General features: G+C 43.8%; 1 protein-coding gene across 1 annotated transcript in view; it reads left to right on the plus strand.

Annotated features, from left to right (window-relative positions):
- cobl (cordon-bleu WH2 repeat protein) overlaps positions 1–12,400 on the plus strand; it is a 51,787-nt gene extending 39,387 nt beyond the window's left edge. Inside the window, exons 11-16 of the mRNA XM_076280149.1 lie at positions 3,513–3,732; positions 4,751–4,866; positions 5,104–6,692; positions 8,049–8,165; positions 8,750–9,049; positions 9,485–12,400. Of these exons, the coding sequence (XP_076136264.1) occupies positions 3,513–3,732; positions 4,751–4,866; positions 5,104–6,692; positions 8,049–8,165; positions 8,750–9,049; positions 9,485–9,568 (2,426 nt within the window). The 3' untranslated portion in view covers positions 9,569–12,400. The remainder of the gene's footprint in view (positions 1–3,512; positions 3,733–4,750; positions 4,867–5,103; positions 6,693–8,048; positions 8,166–8,749; positions 9,050–9,484) is intronic.
- Positions 12,401–15,921: the final 3,521 nt, after the last annotated feature.

Below are 15,921 nucleotides of genomic sequence, written 5' to 3' on the forward strand. Positions count from 1 at the left end.
ATTTTCTGGACTAATCCAATCATTGTGTTTCCTTCTCTCCATCCCTGTGAAGAGGGATGCTACTCAATTCTTCAACTCTGCCTAACGCGTGTAATCAAATCAGTGGCATCAGATGGAAATGAAGTCTTTAACGTTTGTCTAATTGTGTCTAGTCTACTGCTATGTTCGTGTGCATGTCAGTATGTGCCCATGTGCTCATAGTAGGTTTGTGTGTCTTGGTGTCTATGGTTGTATGTCTGTCTGCTCATGGGATTTTGTCTAAATTAATCTGTGTGTGTAGATGCACTGTGTGTGCATCAGCTCATTTGTGCTTGTTTGAGTTTGTGCAGCAACCTTCTGCTGCTATTAACTAATTATATCACATACATTACTCTACTGTACTCATAGTTATAGTATTCGGCAATGCATTAAATGAACAATAAATTAAGATTCAATTTGCATTGAACATTTAACAAGCCAAAAAATAGCTCCTGAAGTTTCGATACTAATAATATTGATGCTTTTACCAGTAACTGCACTTCCAAACTATAGTTTAAAATTGCAAATGGCTTACGTCAGTGTGGCTCAATATGTGATCTTACAAAGAAGGATATCAACTTGTAGAACTAGGCCTTAGCCCCACTATGACCCTGTTGAAAGCAACACCAAAGAGTTTTTTTGTACCTTAAAATAATGTTTCCAAAATCGTTTCAGTGGTTCATCAACTCGTAACAGGGTGAACGGCACTTCTGCATTCGCTTCGCGACAATCTATCGGCTATAACCGCACTATGCAAGTTTGCCAGATCGGGTATCGTATCTGTAGTTCGATGGAATGAGACATAAGAAACTACAAATTTGACTTGCTTCTGATGTCGCAATACATCATACTTTCATAAAATCATGCAACATACTCTACCTTGTTTGTGGACATCGTTATTTCCAAGGCCGGTGCTAGATAAACAAATAGCATACGTGCGGCAGAGGAAAAGTGCTTTGGTGTTGCTTTAATGTATGTCGTTATAGGATAAGTTGTAGTGAAGACTTTCAACCACTAGAGGGCATCTTTCTGTTCTTTAAGCAGAAGCATGAGATTGCTTAAAGGTTCACCTTGGGAAGGTGTTGTGAACTCGCCCTCCCTTCTGTTCCTCTCTTTCTTATTTGTTTCTTTATTGTTCTCAATGCCTCTTATTGGTTTCTTGCTTTGCTCTCTCTCTCTGTTTCTTTCTCCCGCTATCTCTTTCTCTCTAGCTGTCTCCCGCTCTATCTCTCTCGCTCTCTCTTTCTCTTGCTCTCTTCCGCTCTCTCTCGCACGCCATTATAATGCTCTTCATCTCTACCACTGACTCTTGCATTGTTATTCCTCCCTCTCTCTCTCTTTCTCTCTCTCTCTCTCTCCTTCATCTCTCCACATCCACCTCTCTCTCTCTCCTCTACAGTGTACTGCTGTGCCCCTGTCTCCTTGCGTTCGGGTCGCCGGTGAACAGGATAAAAAAAAAAAACAGACTCCTGTCTTCTTCTTCTTCTTCTTCTTCTTCCTGCTCCCTCCATCCTGCTCCCTCCTCCTCTGCTCCTCTGCACCTGTCCGCCTTAGTGGCCTTCAGAAGCCACCTTCTCCTGCTGCTGCAACTCCAACTTCTCCAAGCTGTCATCTCAACTGACCTCCACCTTTGACCTTTTACCCTGTTTGTCCTCCTGGTTGTCATGTGAACATTTGACCTTGTTGACCCTGTGTCTCCTGGTTTTGATGTGAACATTTGTAAATATCAGTCTTTGCAGTGCCTTGGTCAGGTGTACTCTGCTCATGTGAAGCTGTATGTCCTAGGCAATACCTGGCAATATGGAGAGGAGTGTTATAGAGAGCCTTCGGAAGTGTCTTTCTGAACAAATAAACTGCATAGTGGGATCACATCAGCAGAGGAATCTCTGTCTTAATGGTGATAAATGTTGGTTGGTGCAGGGAAGGTAACGTATGGTGATATAATTGTCAGGACAGGGGTTTCTTTTGTGTTTAAGTTTGTGAATGAGATAATGAACTGTCTTTGAGTTCAAACCTGTTCTCAGAGCTGCTTTTGAAGCACTCGAAAGTCACGCATGCAAAGTCCTTTGGCTTGGTAACTAAACATGTTTTCATGATGTTTACATGACGAATGTATAAATCACCTACTGAACAAAACATTAAGAAGGACAAAAACATGTTTCTTTTCCTGTTCTGTCCAGCAGTTAAGTCTGGGAGAGTAGTTTTATTTGCAAAGTAGTTTCATTTTACTATGTTAAGTTCAATTAATATTATTAGTTCCTAAAGACATTTATTAGGTCTCTCACCTGCATGCATGCGTGAGTGGTTTGCATTATTTGAGTCTGTCAGAATTTTACTCTCCTATGACGTTGTGGTGGAGCCTGTGTCACAGTATAACTGTAAACATGGACTGCAGGTGTCATTATGTGCAAATGTAGTCTTTTCCAGCACATATGCATCAGTCAGGTAGAAGTCACCATGAGTCAGAAATCCTACCAAAGCCTGAATGTTGGGAGAATGTAGGTTTGTGATCCTATGCATGCGGAATGCCTACAAAATGTTTTTTTTTGCACTTTGTTTTTCAAGTATTTTCACTCATTCTGTGTGGAGTAGTTTCTTAAATTGAATCTGGTTTTGGCCAATAAAGTTCAGTATCTTCGCACCTTGGCCCATAATGTTATCAGGATTGTGTGTTTTTCTCTCTGTATGGGGAGGGCTGGGCTGCCTCAGGAGCTTATGTTGGGCCGACAGTGTCACATAAGGTACCAGGAGATGCAGGAGACCAACAGAGATAGACTATATATTACACTAAGCCCTTATTCAGGAAACATTTTCAATGTTTTCACACTTATAGACACACTTAACAAAACAATGCAAAGTTCAAATGAATTCTCATGGAACATAGTCATGTGAGGGACAGATGATCACACTTGAAGTACCCACTAATAGTCCAGACGATGCACTTTGTGGTTCTGTGGTTTGAGTCTGAACACCTTGTGAATCCGTTATCAGTGCCGACTGGACTGGACTGGACTAAAGGTTTGGCATGCTTTTCGGAAGGTAGCTGCTTTTGGACCAACACTCCATAATATTTATAATGCAGTGTGGGGGGAATTCGTTTAGCTTTAGCTTTTACTCTTTTTTTTGCTTTTTATTTCTTTAACATTATGATTTGTGTAATATCTTACTTTCTTCTGTTACCTTTCCTTTCCACTCTGTCTTCATTTTTATCATTAACCACACACACACACACACAGAGAAAGAGAGAGACAGACACACACACAATGAAAATACATATTTTGTAAAGTAAAAACAAAAGTACCCAATTGCAATTAGTGCATGATCTATAATAATTGTCATGTTTGCTAATCCTTTAGTTCAGAAAGATAAGATGGGACTAATGAAATAGTTCTAGTGATGATGATTATGATGACCATGTGGATGGTAGTGCTAGTGGTGGCTGAGATGCTGGTGGTGGTGCTTGCTGATGGTGTTTGTCCCCTGTGCTGCTCCAGCGTGGCTGCACTCAGCTCGTCCAGCAGGGGGCGCTGAGGTTCCAGTGGACTCTGTGGAGACGGGCTCAGTAAGCAGTGGCAGTGGGAGCTTCGCCGATCAGGGCTACGCAGAGGAGTCGTGCCCCCTGAGCTCGCCCTCTGACCTCACGCCACCCCGCGCCCCGCGTGATCTCTCCAGCGACAGCGACGAGGGATGCGCCACCTGGAACTCCAGTACCAGGTGCGCCATGTTACGCTAACTAACAAGAACAGTGATAGTGTCACCACAAAACACCATACACCAACAAGAACAGTGATAGTGTCACCACAAAACACCACAAACCAACAAGAACAGTGATAGTGTCACCACAAAACACCACATACCAACAAGAACAGTGATAGTGTCAACACAAAACACCACAAAACACCATACACCAACCAGAACAGTGATAGTGTGACCACAAAACACCACAAACCAACAAGAACAGTGATAGTGTCACCACAAAACACCACAAAACACCACACACCAACCAGAACAGTGATAGTGTCACCACAAAACACCACATACCAACAAGAACAGTGATAGTGTCAACACAAAACACCACAAAACACCATACACCAACCAGAACAGTGATAGTGTGACCACAAAACACCACAAACCAACAAGAACAGTGATAGTGTCACCACAAAACACCACAAAACACCACACACCAACCAGAACAGTGATAGTGTCACCACAAAACACCACAAAACACCATACACCAACAAGAACAGTGATAGTGTCACCACAAAACATCATAAACCAACAAGAACAGTGATAGTATCACCACAAACCAACAAGAACAGTGATAGTGTCACCACAAAACACCACAAAACACCACATACCAACAAGAACAGTGATAGTGTCACCACAAAACACCATACTCCAACAAGAACAGTGATAGTGTCACCACAAAACACCATACTCCAACAAGAACAGTGATAGTGTCACCACAAAAACATCATCCACCAAAAAAAAATCATACAGTACATTAACAGCATATCAGTAGTCCTTTGTAGTAAGTCTCCAATCTGCATCTGCAGATCTCCACATCTGATGTGAATGAAGTCAGTTCATTAATACTGTTTTAGATCACAGAGTGAACACTACATGCATGATCATTCTCATGAGGCTGTATAGTGAATAGTGTAAAGACAGGGAGCAATAGTCCCGAGTCATGCACATGTAACTGACCTGTTTTTTCCCCTCTGTGAAACAGTCAAGACTTGTACCGGAAGGGTCAGTCAGGCAAAATAAAGGACAGCTATGAGGAGGACCCCAAGCTGATGGCTCAGCTGCAGCTGACACTGGCTGATCTGGATGCAGAACTTGCAGGTAAAGCTCTGGACCATAAAGGAACAAGTGATTACATATGGACAGTGTTCTCGTCACTTGACTGCATCTTTTTCAGTTTACTTACAGACTTTTTATTTACTTATTTTTATATACAGTTTAATTTACCAATTATTGCAATTTGACGATTTTTTCACAAATCAATTGTTCTAATGTAGGCTGCTTATGTGTTTTAATTTCTAATGTAATGTGTTTGTGCTTTACATTGTGGTCTGTTAGAAATGAACCAGAGCAGTGAGTGTCCCTCTGAAGCTGATGACGTGATCCCTGTGTCTGTTGTCGACTTGGTACCCGTGACAACCATCGGTGAGGTGTTGAATATACAGCCGTCCAACAGTCAGAACAAGAACAACAACGCCACCTTGTGGCCGGAGCCTGCAGTGCAGCCACGTGTGTCAGTGGAGGTCAAGGGCTCCAGGAGCACAAAGGAGGTCAAGCAGCCGGCCCCAGACTCAAAAGACAAGACGCTGAAATCTGAGCCACCTCTCCGTGAGGGTAAAGCAGTGGGCTCAGCAACAGGGACCAAGCCTCCTTCTGCCAAGAACAGCTCAGTGGTGGCTCCTGCGAAGGCTCAGCCTGTTGGTGGTAGCCAGAGCAATAGAGTGCCCCCTAGGGCTCAGGAGGTCCCTCTGGAGCGCAGCAAGATCACCCAGATGCCAGCCTCCCGTTTCGGCACCAAGACATTCACCATCGTCCCGACCAAAGTTGCCGTGCCTAGCAGCTCACAGACCCAGGGCCCGCTCACCCTCGGCGCCATCAAGATCGATGAGCGGGGCAACATGGTCAAGGGGCATGGTGTGCGACAGTGCGTGGGCACACCAGTGGCACAGGGTGAGAAGGAGGAAGCCGTGCCGCTGCGCGAGAAAGCCAAAACCTTCTGGACATCCACAGACAAGCAGGAAGCTCCGACTGCCACAAAAGCAACAACAACAACAACAACAACCAAAACAATGGTCATCCCTCAGCCGGCCCCAGGCGGGGCCACGAGTAAACCTGCCGACAAGCGTCAGCCAGAGACTGCGGCCAGGAGCGCTGTCTCTGGGATAAACCATTCCTACACAGCCAAGGGTGGCAGCCAGGCCTCCCAGGGTCCGGAGAGCAGGCCTCCCAGCTCAGAGCCCACGGGTCCAGTCCAGAGGGCCACGCCGAGCGTCCAGGACCCCAGAGACCTGTCCTTCCTGAAGCCCCAGAGGCGGACGTCCAGTCAGTACATGGCCACGGCCCTCAGCAATAAGCTCACCGTGCGGCCTGCCGCCAGAGTAGACGGCATTCAGGAGAAACCGGAGCCTGAGCCTCCAGCCCAGAAACCTTTTATAGAGGTACGAACGGCCACCACGGCCTCCTTTACCAGCGTTACGATTAAGGAATCCAGTGGCTCATCCCAGGTGGGGGTATCGAAGGAGAACGGTTCTGTTCCCAGCTGGACCGCTCTGAAAGGCCCGCAGGCCTACAAGAGTCATACCTTCAACAAGCAGACTTCAGTTGAGCCGCCACGTCTTCTTAAAGGAGGTGCAAGGACGGTATCTGATGTGAACTCAGGGGTGGTCAACAGCAAGGCAAAGCAAACCACCAATGAGGCTACTAACAGATCTAGCACGACTCACAACCCATCCTCTGCCCAGCCGGATCAGAACCCAGAGCCCTGGGCGGCCCCTGGAGTTCTGGCTGAGCCCAACCAGGTGAGCCCATTCGGGCCGGTGAAGAAGTTCCGGCCGGTGATCCAGAAGTCCGTGGAGAAGGATACGTCTCTGCACAGCTCGCTGATGCAGGCCATCCAGTCAGGAGACAACAAGGAGCGCCTCAAGAGGGTAAGCACAGATAGGCACCTGCTGCACAGTTACCTGTGGAATACACCTACAGCTACAGTCGCCTTGCGATTTATTTTACACCTGCGTTTGCTGCCGTTTTTCTGTAGCGCCAAATCAGAAAATGTTGGGAGTGGGACGCTTAGTAAAATGTGAATAAAAACACAATGTAATAATCTGCAAATGTAGCTGAACAAAAGAACACAGACAAGATATCACATGTTGAAAATGACAAATTTGACAAATATGTTAATTTTGAATTTGATACCAGCAACACGTTTAAAAAAAACTTAACAAAATGCAAACGTAACAAAATGCTGGGAAAGTTGTGATGATAAAGAAAACAAAAGGAGGAATGTTTCACAACTAATTAGGGTAACTGGCAACACGATTGGGTATGAAAAAGAGCATCCCAGAGAGGCAGAGTCTCTTAAAAGTAAAGATGTACAGGTATTCATCACTCTGTGTAAAGCTGTGTGGACAAATCATGAAACAATGTAATTTTAATGCCGCATGCCCTTGAAATTGTGAAGTATTTGGGGAGTTCATCATGTACAGTACATAATATCATTAAAATATTTAGAGAAATCTTTGCAAACAAGGGATAGAGCTGATAAACTATATTGGATTGCCGTGGTCTTTTCGACCTCAGATGGCATTGCATTAAAACCAGACCTGTTTCTCTAAAGAAAATCATTGTATGGGCTCACGAATACGTCTTAGTCATGGTCTATGAGCACAGTTTGTTACTCAATTACAGAATTTATATATTTTTAAATATTAATATATTTATATATTTTGACTATGACTATCTTTAACAAATTCATGAAATGGTCAACATTTTACTTTTCAACATTTGATATGTTGTCTATCTCGTTTTTTTCTGCTAAATATGGGTATACAAGACTTGTATATTATCACATTCTGTTTTTATGTGCATTTTACACAACGTCCCACTCCCAACTTTTTCTGATTTGGCGTTGTACTGTATGTAAAAGTGTATGGATTGACAATATGTACATTTATTGTCATACATATGCACAAGTTAATTGCATCCATTTACATTTAAAGGGGCATTGTGTTTGTTCAAAACACACAGAAAGAATTTAATCGGCAGCATCATTTAACAAAATAACCATTTTGACTTCATTGTCAAAAAACGACTCAGCTCTCTGTCTCCCTGTTTGGATTGTACTTAAGAGTACTTAGTACCTCAATACTGAGTCAATGGAAGAGCATCATCACAAACTCAAATCCTACAGAATTGCACTCATAGCTCCTTTAATGTTCTGTGGTTGCATTTCTGTGGTGTAGCATGAAGTTGAGTTCACACACCTGTGTGTTCCTCTTGTCGTGCAGGTGAGCGAAGCGTCGGCTGGGAGTGGCCTGAAGAAGCCCGCCCTGGTGGAGGAGGAGAACACCCAGTCCGCCCTCCTCTCCGCCATCAGGGCCAACAACTCCAACCGACTCAAGAAGGTGCAGCCTCGACACTCACAACTACAGTACACTAGCCTACTCACAGCAACACATAACCTACACTAGCCCCACCACCACACATAACCTACACTAGCCCCACCACACATAACCTACATCACCACCACACATAACCTACACTAGCCCCACCACACATAACCTACACTAGCCCCACCACACATAACCTACACTAGCCCCACCACTACACATAACCTACACGAGCCCCACTACACAGAACCTACACTAGCCCCACCACACATAACCTACATGACCAACTATGAGTGAAAGAATGAGAGTAATAGTTTGTTGAATTTTTTTTTATGTGGCTCTACAATGAGACATAAACACCACAATTATAATGGCTGATCTGATTGAAAATACAGTCTGACTTATCTCTGTCTGTAATATCTGACAAACCATCACCAGATGACATATTTTTATTCAGAGAATAACATACTTCCCCAAATCCTCAAAAGACAGAAAACAAGCTTAGTTTGATTAGATGTGAAATTTGACCTGTTGTGACTGAGACTGGTGTCCGTGCCTCCTTAGAGGTCGAGTTGGTCTGACTGTCCTTGTGTCCACAGACAAGGTCAGGGGCAGCCAGGGAGCTCGACCGCTTCAGAGCTACAGAGTCAGCGAGTGGCTCTCAGAACCAGACCTCTACTCTTCAACACACCTCACTTCCGTCAGCTCCCGCACCTGTGCCCACAGCTACCCCCCCACCCCCTCCTCCGCCCACAGCTGCCCCCCCACCCCCTCCTCCGCCCACAGCTGCCCCCCCTCCCCCCCGGGTGGTGCTGCCGTCAGTGGGGAACCCAGAACAGACCCGAGAGGCTCTACTGGATGCCATTCGCTCTGGGGCTGGGGCCAAAGGTCTGAAGAGGGTGAGTGTCTTATCTGCAGTCTGCATGACAGTTACAGCATATAGCTCTTCCTCTTCTACAGTATATATGTATGCAATGTATATACATAGATAATAAAACATTTCGCTAGAGGAACCCTTTGTGGACAATAGGAGCTCCATAGCTGGACATCATTACAAAGCTAACTCTCGAATTTGGAGTGTGCTTGTGTAGTCTACTTCACTCTTGATATGGAATTGGTATGGGAAATAATCTTCCATTATGATATAAAAATACAGTGGATATTTTAAAATTGTATACAAAAGATACTAGTGTGTTAGGTGAGAATGGGCTACAAAAAGGCTTCAAAAGTGTTTATTGGGTAACTAATCAATAGCAACGGTTGTGGTAAGCAGCAGGTGTTGTTACTATGCCAACTCCTGTCCAGAGAGGTCTGATGTAATGCCTCTGCTCTAGGTGCCTGTGGCCACTAAAACCGTGCTGGTGAACGGGAGACTGGGGACCATGACCGCGTCCTGCTCACTCTCCCAGGGGCTTTAGACTGTGAGCCGTGGGAGTCTGGACACGCTGCGGGCACCAGACGGAGAGGAGGCCAGATGACAGACAGACGCTGGTGCCCCCCGCCCTGATGTCTGTCTGTGTTTAGTTTTTATTTGTCATTATCTATTCCGAAATTTGCTGCTGCTATAGAGTGCCAAGAATCACCGCAATATCATTATTATATTCTTATTTACAGTCTTATTGTCATTATCATCATTCTTCTCATTTGCCAGGCTAAAATACTGAATGTTGTGTATGAGATTCTTGACTTTTGTCCATTGTCTGCAAAGCAGTGAGTTTTTTTTATGTTGTTGAAAATACACCAGTAGCATTTTATATTCTTAGTAAGATACGAGAGAGTGTATGGCAACTCTGTTATTGTGATTGACCAACATTCTTAGAACACTGGATGCAACGTGGCATCAAACATTCCAGCACACACTAAGCAGGGCCCGACGGTTTTCATAAATGACACAGACATTGAATTCCAGACGTTGCCCATGTGTAGGCAATACCGCTAAGACATCTGGATACACCTTAAACAACTGACTATTATAGTCCTCAGCCTGAAATATAATGTTTGTCTAGCCATGTTTCCCCAACAGATGACCAGAGCACGTCCAGCATCAGTATGGATGCCTGTTGAACCACGGTTGCAGTAAACCAGCAGTCGCAAAAGTGTTCAAGCTGCTGTTGGTCAGATAGCAGAGCATCTGATTAGGTAGTACAGTACCTAATGCCTTAAGCAAACTGGCCTGTTATTTAATAACCTCATTTATATATTTGTTATTGTTTTGAATTAAATGAACCTCACAGATGTCCCTCATGTGTAAGTTGAGGGTAGTGCACCCAAGGATAAGCTAACTGCTCTGAATGCTGAGATCGTGGTTAACTTTAACACACACACGTGCGCGCGCGCACACACACACACACACACACACACACATAAACACACACACATACTTGACAGTGCCTACACTAGAACGAAAGACACATTGGTGTCCTGAGCTTGCCATATGAATTAGTAGAAGTGCTATTCAAGGCTACAGGTTATGTGAAGGGACACCTGTCATTGGCAGGCCAGTTCTATGGAGTAAAGAGAGATCTGTTGAATAAGCTCAGGTCCCTTGGTTAGGCATAAAAGGAGAGCAAAATTAGCATTCATTCCATCCAACAGTGTGTGCGTGTGTGTGAATTTGCAGGAGTGAGTGTTTTTAACATATCAATATTACAAAAATTCCCTGACACACACAGTTTCTATAATCTATATTCCATATTCTACATATTTGGACCTGAGAAATTCATCTTCATATGTTGTTATTCATTAATTGTAACATACTAGCTTTCTTCACTAGAAACACTATTCATTTTTCTGAACACGTCAGTTGAGGTGGGTGTGCTTTTAAATTGAAGCCTGTTCTGTTTACCTGGCCAGGTGTGTACCCACCTCATTGAACTGTTTTGTGGTGTGTGTGTGTTTGTGTGTGTGTGTGTGTGTGTGTGTGTGTGTGTGTGTGTGTGTGTCCATCTGTTGAAAAGCCCCAGGTTGAAGTCTGGTGTTAGTGGTGTGACCTAACCATAATTCTCTGAGTTAAGTATAAGTAAAAAACAGCAAAACTTTCAGTAGAAAATGACTTAGTGTCACTCCCAGATAGCAGGTGAGCCAGGACCAGATGATATTCCAGAGGTCATTGCATTAGGAAGAAGAGTAGTGCACTTTCACTATTTAAAAGTAGGTGTAATTTCATGTTGCCTATTTGAACTTTAAAAACAGACTTTTATTAGTATTTACTGATATGCTAAATTTATAGATCACTACTTAAGAAGTGATTTTAATATATTTGTATTATTATTATGATGCATCATTTTTGTTTGTTTAAAATGAATTGAAAGCAGCCAATAATAGTGTTTTGTTCAGGCTAGTTTGTGTCTTTAAACTATAAAATGTGCATTGTGAGAACATGAGTAGAGCAGAACAGTCTCTTCAGGTTTGGCTTGCTGTTGATGCCAAGAAATCATATAGACAGAACTGGTCAGTTGATGTCTTGAGAATATGTGCTGTTATCTTTCTGTCATTTAGTATGTAGTTTAGGGCTAGTGATAACCAGATTATTGGATGGTGTTGTCGTGGGAACATTTACTGGCCTGTTGGCTGCAACATGAGATTAGAGATTATATGAGGTGTGTTGAGTTAAAGGCACACAGATTGACTCTATTTGGCCTCTGCACTCTATTTCACACAATAAACACTAACTTTATAGTGATTCTTTAAGTGATTTTGGTTCTGCTCTGTATATTGGGCTGTAATTAGAGAAATATTTATATACCGGTACATATCTGCTGACGATTTGTGCAACTGAACTCTGATTGAGTTTCTTCATGCCATGACCATATTTAATACGATGTAGAAAGGAGAGTGTGTGTGTGCTGCAGAAAGTGATGTGACACGTGACACAGTGAGTGTGTATGTGTGTGTGTGTGTGTGTGTGTGTGTGTGTGTGTGTGTTACCTTGCAGTGGAATAACTGCGGCATGATTGGAGTAGCTCTGTGCTCATTGTGGATGGATCACATGAAGGAGTTTATTTTTTTAAATGATTCTTTTTTGAGGATATGTTCATATTTTGTACTTCAAACCCTGATGGTACAGTAGCTTACTGCAAAGGATCACACAGATTTTTGGGTACTTGATTTGAATGATTTATCGCTGACTGCAAAGAATCAGATGGAGTTTTGGTACTTGATTTTAGTGATATTAGAGACATTTTGAAAATTACATTCATTGTTAAAATATTGCTTTTGTATGTTAATCACGCTCAATGGTTTGGAGGCGTTTTTTGTTTCACAGTAGGCTATAGTTTGTAAATCAATAAAATATTTTACAAACTCGAGACTTTTTGATAATTGCCTATAAAAAAAAGACCTTAAAAATGGTGTTTGTGCATATTGTTACCTTCAAGTTCTGATCAATTATTAAAAGAAGCTCATGACTAGAAAGAGGCATCATTACACCTCGGATCTCGTCTCTTCACGGATAGGAGACGTATGTGACGTATGATCTCCTATCCACCATCATGTCTACTTGTCACACTTCTGTCTCTTTGTCTTCATGCACCTCTCTGCTTAACAAAGTCTCTCTCCAATGCTTGTCTCTCCCTCTCTTTCTCTCTCTCTCTCTCTCCACCAAAGCTTCTGTCTTTCTTCTCACCAAAGTCTCTCTCAAACATCTGTCACATTAACTGCATACATCCATCTCTCTCAAATACATTTGTTTGTCATAAGCTCATGTTGTTGACTTCAGAATCCATCTGAGGGTCCACCCTGTGATTTGCTCATGGTGCAAGAATGACCCACACTAGTACTACCATGTATCAACACTAGGGGGCATACTACCGCTGTGGCCCCAAAACAAGAGAGATGTGCCAAGCCTGCTTATGATAACAGGATTCTCTCTTAAGCTGAGGTAATATAGAGGAGTTTGCATGTTTACCATGTGGGGAAAAGGATACAGTGCAGGATATAAACAAGAAGTAGTAAAGAAGATAAAGCCCTTTTTATTTGTTTACACAAAATGACTACATATACAGTATTCGTGGTATAGCCTACTCATTATTTACTCAGATGAACTTGACGGAGAATGCAAAAACATCAGAACAGAAATGACACTGTTAGAGCTACAGTGCATATAGTAGAAGTCAGTGTGTTGACACCAAAGCATTTTGTTTGGCGCAGGAATCATGTCCTTTCCATCGCACCGCTGGGCCTGTTCTGGAGCTCAGGGAGGAGAAGGAGCCCAGGGGAGACTAGAATACCCTTCTGAAATAATATTTCAGAGAAGAGAATACCCTTCATGGGGTTCTTTTTGTGGAGGATTAGCACTCTGCGTGTGTGGGGAGGTTGGGAGGGAGGGAATGGGGGTGAGAGGTTAGTGCATGAAGATGGGGTGGGAGTAACTATAAGTGTGTGTGTACTGTATGTGTGTGTGTGTGTCAGACGGGGGAGGTTAGTGCACTGGTTGGGGAGTGAAAATTTCATAAAGGCCTGAGGACCGGGTGGTTTGGGAGTGTGTGGTGTGCACATGTATGTGTGTATTTGACTGTTTGTGTGTGTGTGTGTGTGTGCGTGTGTGTACATGACTGGAAGGGGAGGTGAGAGTATGCAGTGCAGGGGGTCGGAATCCCAGGAGTGATCTGTACTGACCACAGGCGAGAGCCTAGAACTCTGGAACTGCTGACATCAGCACCATCCACCTCACTCAAGCCCAGGCAGACATCTGCCAGCAGAGCAAATTAACACACTGCCACAACTGACCAGAGATATATTACACAGGCGCGCACACACACACATACACATTCCCTCTCTCACTCACACATAAGCACACACACACACGTACACATTCCCTCTCTCACTCACACATAAGCACACACACACACACACGTACACATTCCCTCTCTCACTCACACATAAGCACACACACACACACACACGTACACATTCCCTCTCTCACTCACACATAAGCACACACACAAACACACACGTACACATTCCCTCTCTCACTCACACATAAGCACACACACACACACACACGTACACATTCCCTCTCTCACTCACACATAAGCACACACACAAACACATGAACATGTGCGAACACTCATACTCACACAAACACACACATTCAAGTAACACAAATGGCTCACACTGGGACAGGACGAGTCAACACAGAGGGGAGACTGTGGAAGATGGACATGAGACAAATGAGAGGAGCAGATAGAGAGAACATGGGGAAGAGAGAGGGGGAGACAGAGAGAACATGGGGAAGAGAGAGGGGGAGACAGAGAGAACATGGGGAAGAGAGAGGGGGAGAGAGAGAGAACATGGGAAAGAGAGAGGGTAGCCGCATAAGACTGAAAATCACAGTCAGTCAAAATCAGAGAACTCTCTTGGGTATGTGTAAAGTGGTAGTACTGCTCTTATCCTCCCTGCATCTCCTCACTATCCTCCACTATCTCTTTCCTTTCGTCATCCCCCTCTCCATAGCTCCTAACGGTGAACACACGCAAACTTCCCTTCAGATACCAGCAGGTGAAATCTTAAGAGTGGTCAGCAGGAGCTGGCCTGTGTCCCTTAGCTGGGCCTAACCATGCTACAACAACGGGCAGCCGTGGCCTACTGGTTAGCGCTTCGGACTTGTAACCGGAGGGTTGCCGGTTCGAACCCCAACCAGTAGGCACGGCTGAAGTACCCTTGAGCAAGGCACCTAACCCCTCACTGCTCCCCGAGCACCGCTGTTGTTGCAGGCAGCTCACTGCGCCGGGATTAGTGTGTGCTTCACCTCACTGTGTGTTCACTGTGTGCTGAGTGTGTTTCACTAATTCACGGATTGGGATAAATGCAGAGACCAAATTTCCCTCACGGGATCAAAAGAGTATGTATACTTATACTTTTATACATAGAAGGTGTGTGTGTGTGTGTGTGTGTGTGTGTGTGCCATGATTACTGCTGGGCTACTCACCTGGTATTACATCTCCACCTCCATCCACAGACAGTTATGGTAGAGATCACGCCGGAAAAAAAATAACCAAAGCATTTTACTACACTGTAGACCAGACAATACAACTGTGCTGCCACTGAAATATTAACCAAAGCATATCACTACACTGTACTGCATACCATACAACTAAGCTGCCACTGAAATATTAACCAAAGCATATTACTACACTGTACACCATACCATACAACTGTGCTGCCACTGACATCTTCCATGACTGAAGCTTCTATCGGAAAGTGACCTATTACAGCCCCTGCCCTATTTTCACTCTTTTAAGTGTATGTGTCACTTAATATTAATTTATATACAAACCAAGACAGCGGATTCCTAAAGAAACTGAAGTACCCACCCCATAAGGGTATCTGACCTCTTCTGTGGTAGTTCTCCACTGATCTGAGCTAATGAGCTAATTACCTAGTTAAGTAGGGGTCTCGGGAGAATAAAAGTGAGCCTGAATGTGGTTTTTATTTCATCTTTACATTTTAATGTCCCTCATTGCACATTGATGGGCCGAGTGAGTGGGCCGGAACAGGGCACACACCTGCTGAGTACCAAGCTCAAAGCACGGTAGACAAAATTGGGTATTTTAGGTATCTACACACTTCTCTCCACTGAAATATTATGTCAGGTTCATCAATCAAATATGATTTTGAAGTATTAAAAAACATCTTTGTTTTCGAATTTTCAAATGAAAGGAGTGGAAATTGGTCCTTTTACGATACCACTGGTAGAGGAGCGAGGGTTCACCTAGTCGCCCCTGATTTCCAGTTATACTTGCAGACTGATTGTCACTGCTTGGAGACAGGA

This window comes from Alosa pseudoharengus, unplaced genomic scaffold (assembly GCF_046254945.1).
Source record: "Alosa pseudoharengus isolate Yale_2024_CS ecotype anadromous, Long Island Sound unplaced genomic scaffold, YU_APseudo_1.1 YU_APseudo_1.1_scf_12, whole genome shotgun sequence".
In the NCBI taxonomy this organism is placed as follows: Eukaryota; Metazoa; Chordata; class Actinopteri; order Clupeiformes; family Clupeidae; genus Alosa; species Alosa pseudoharengus.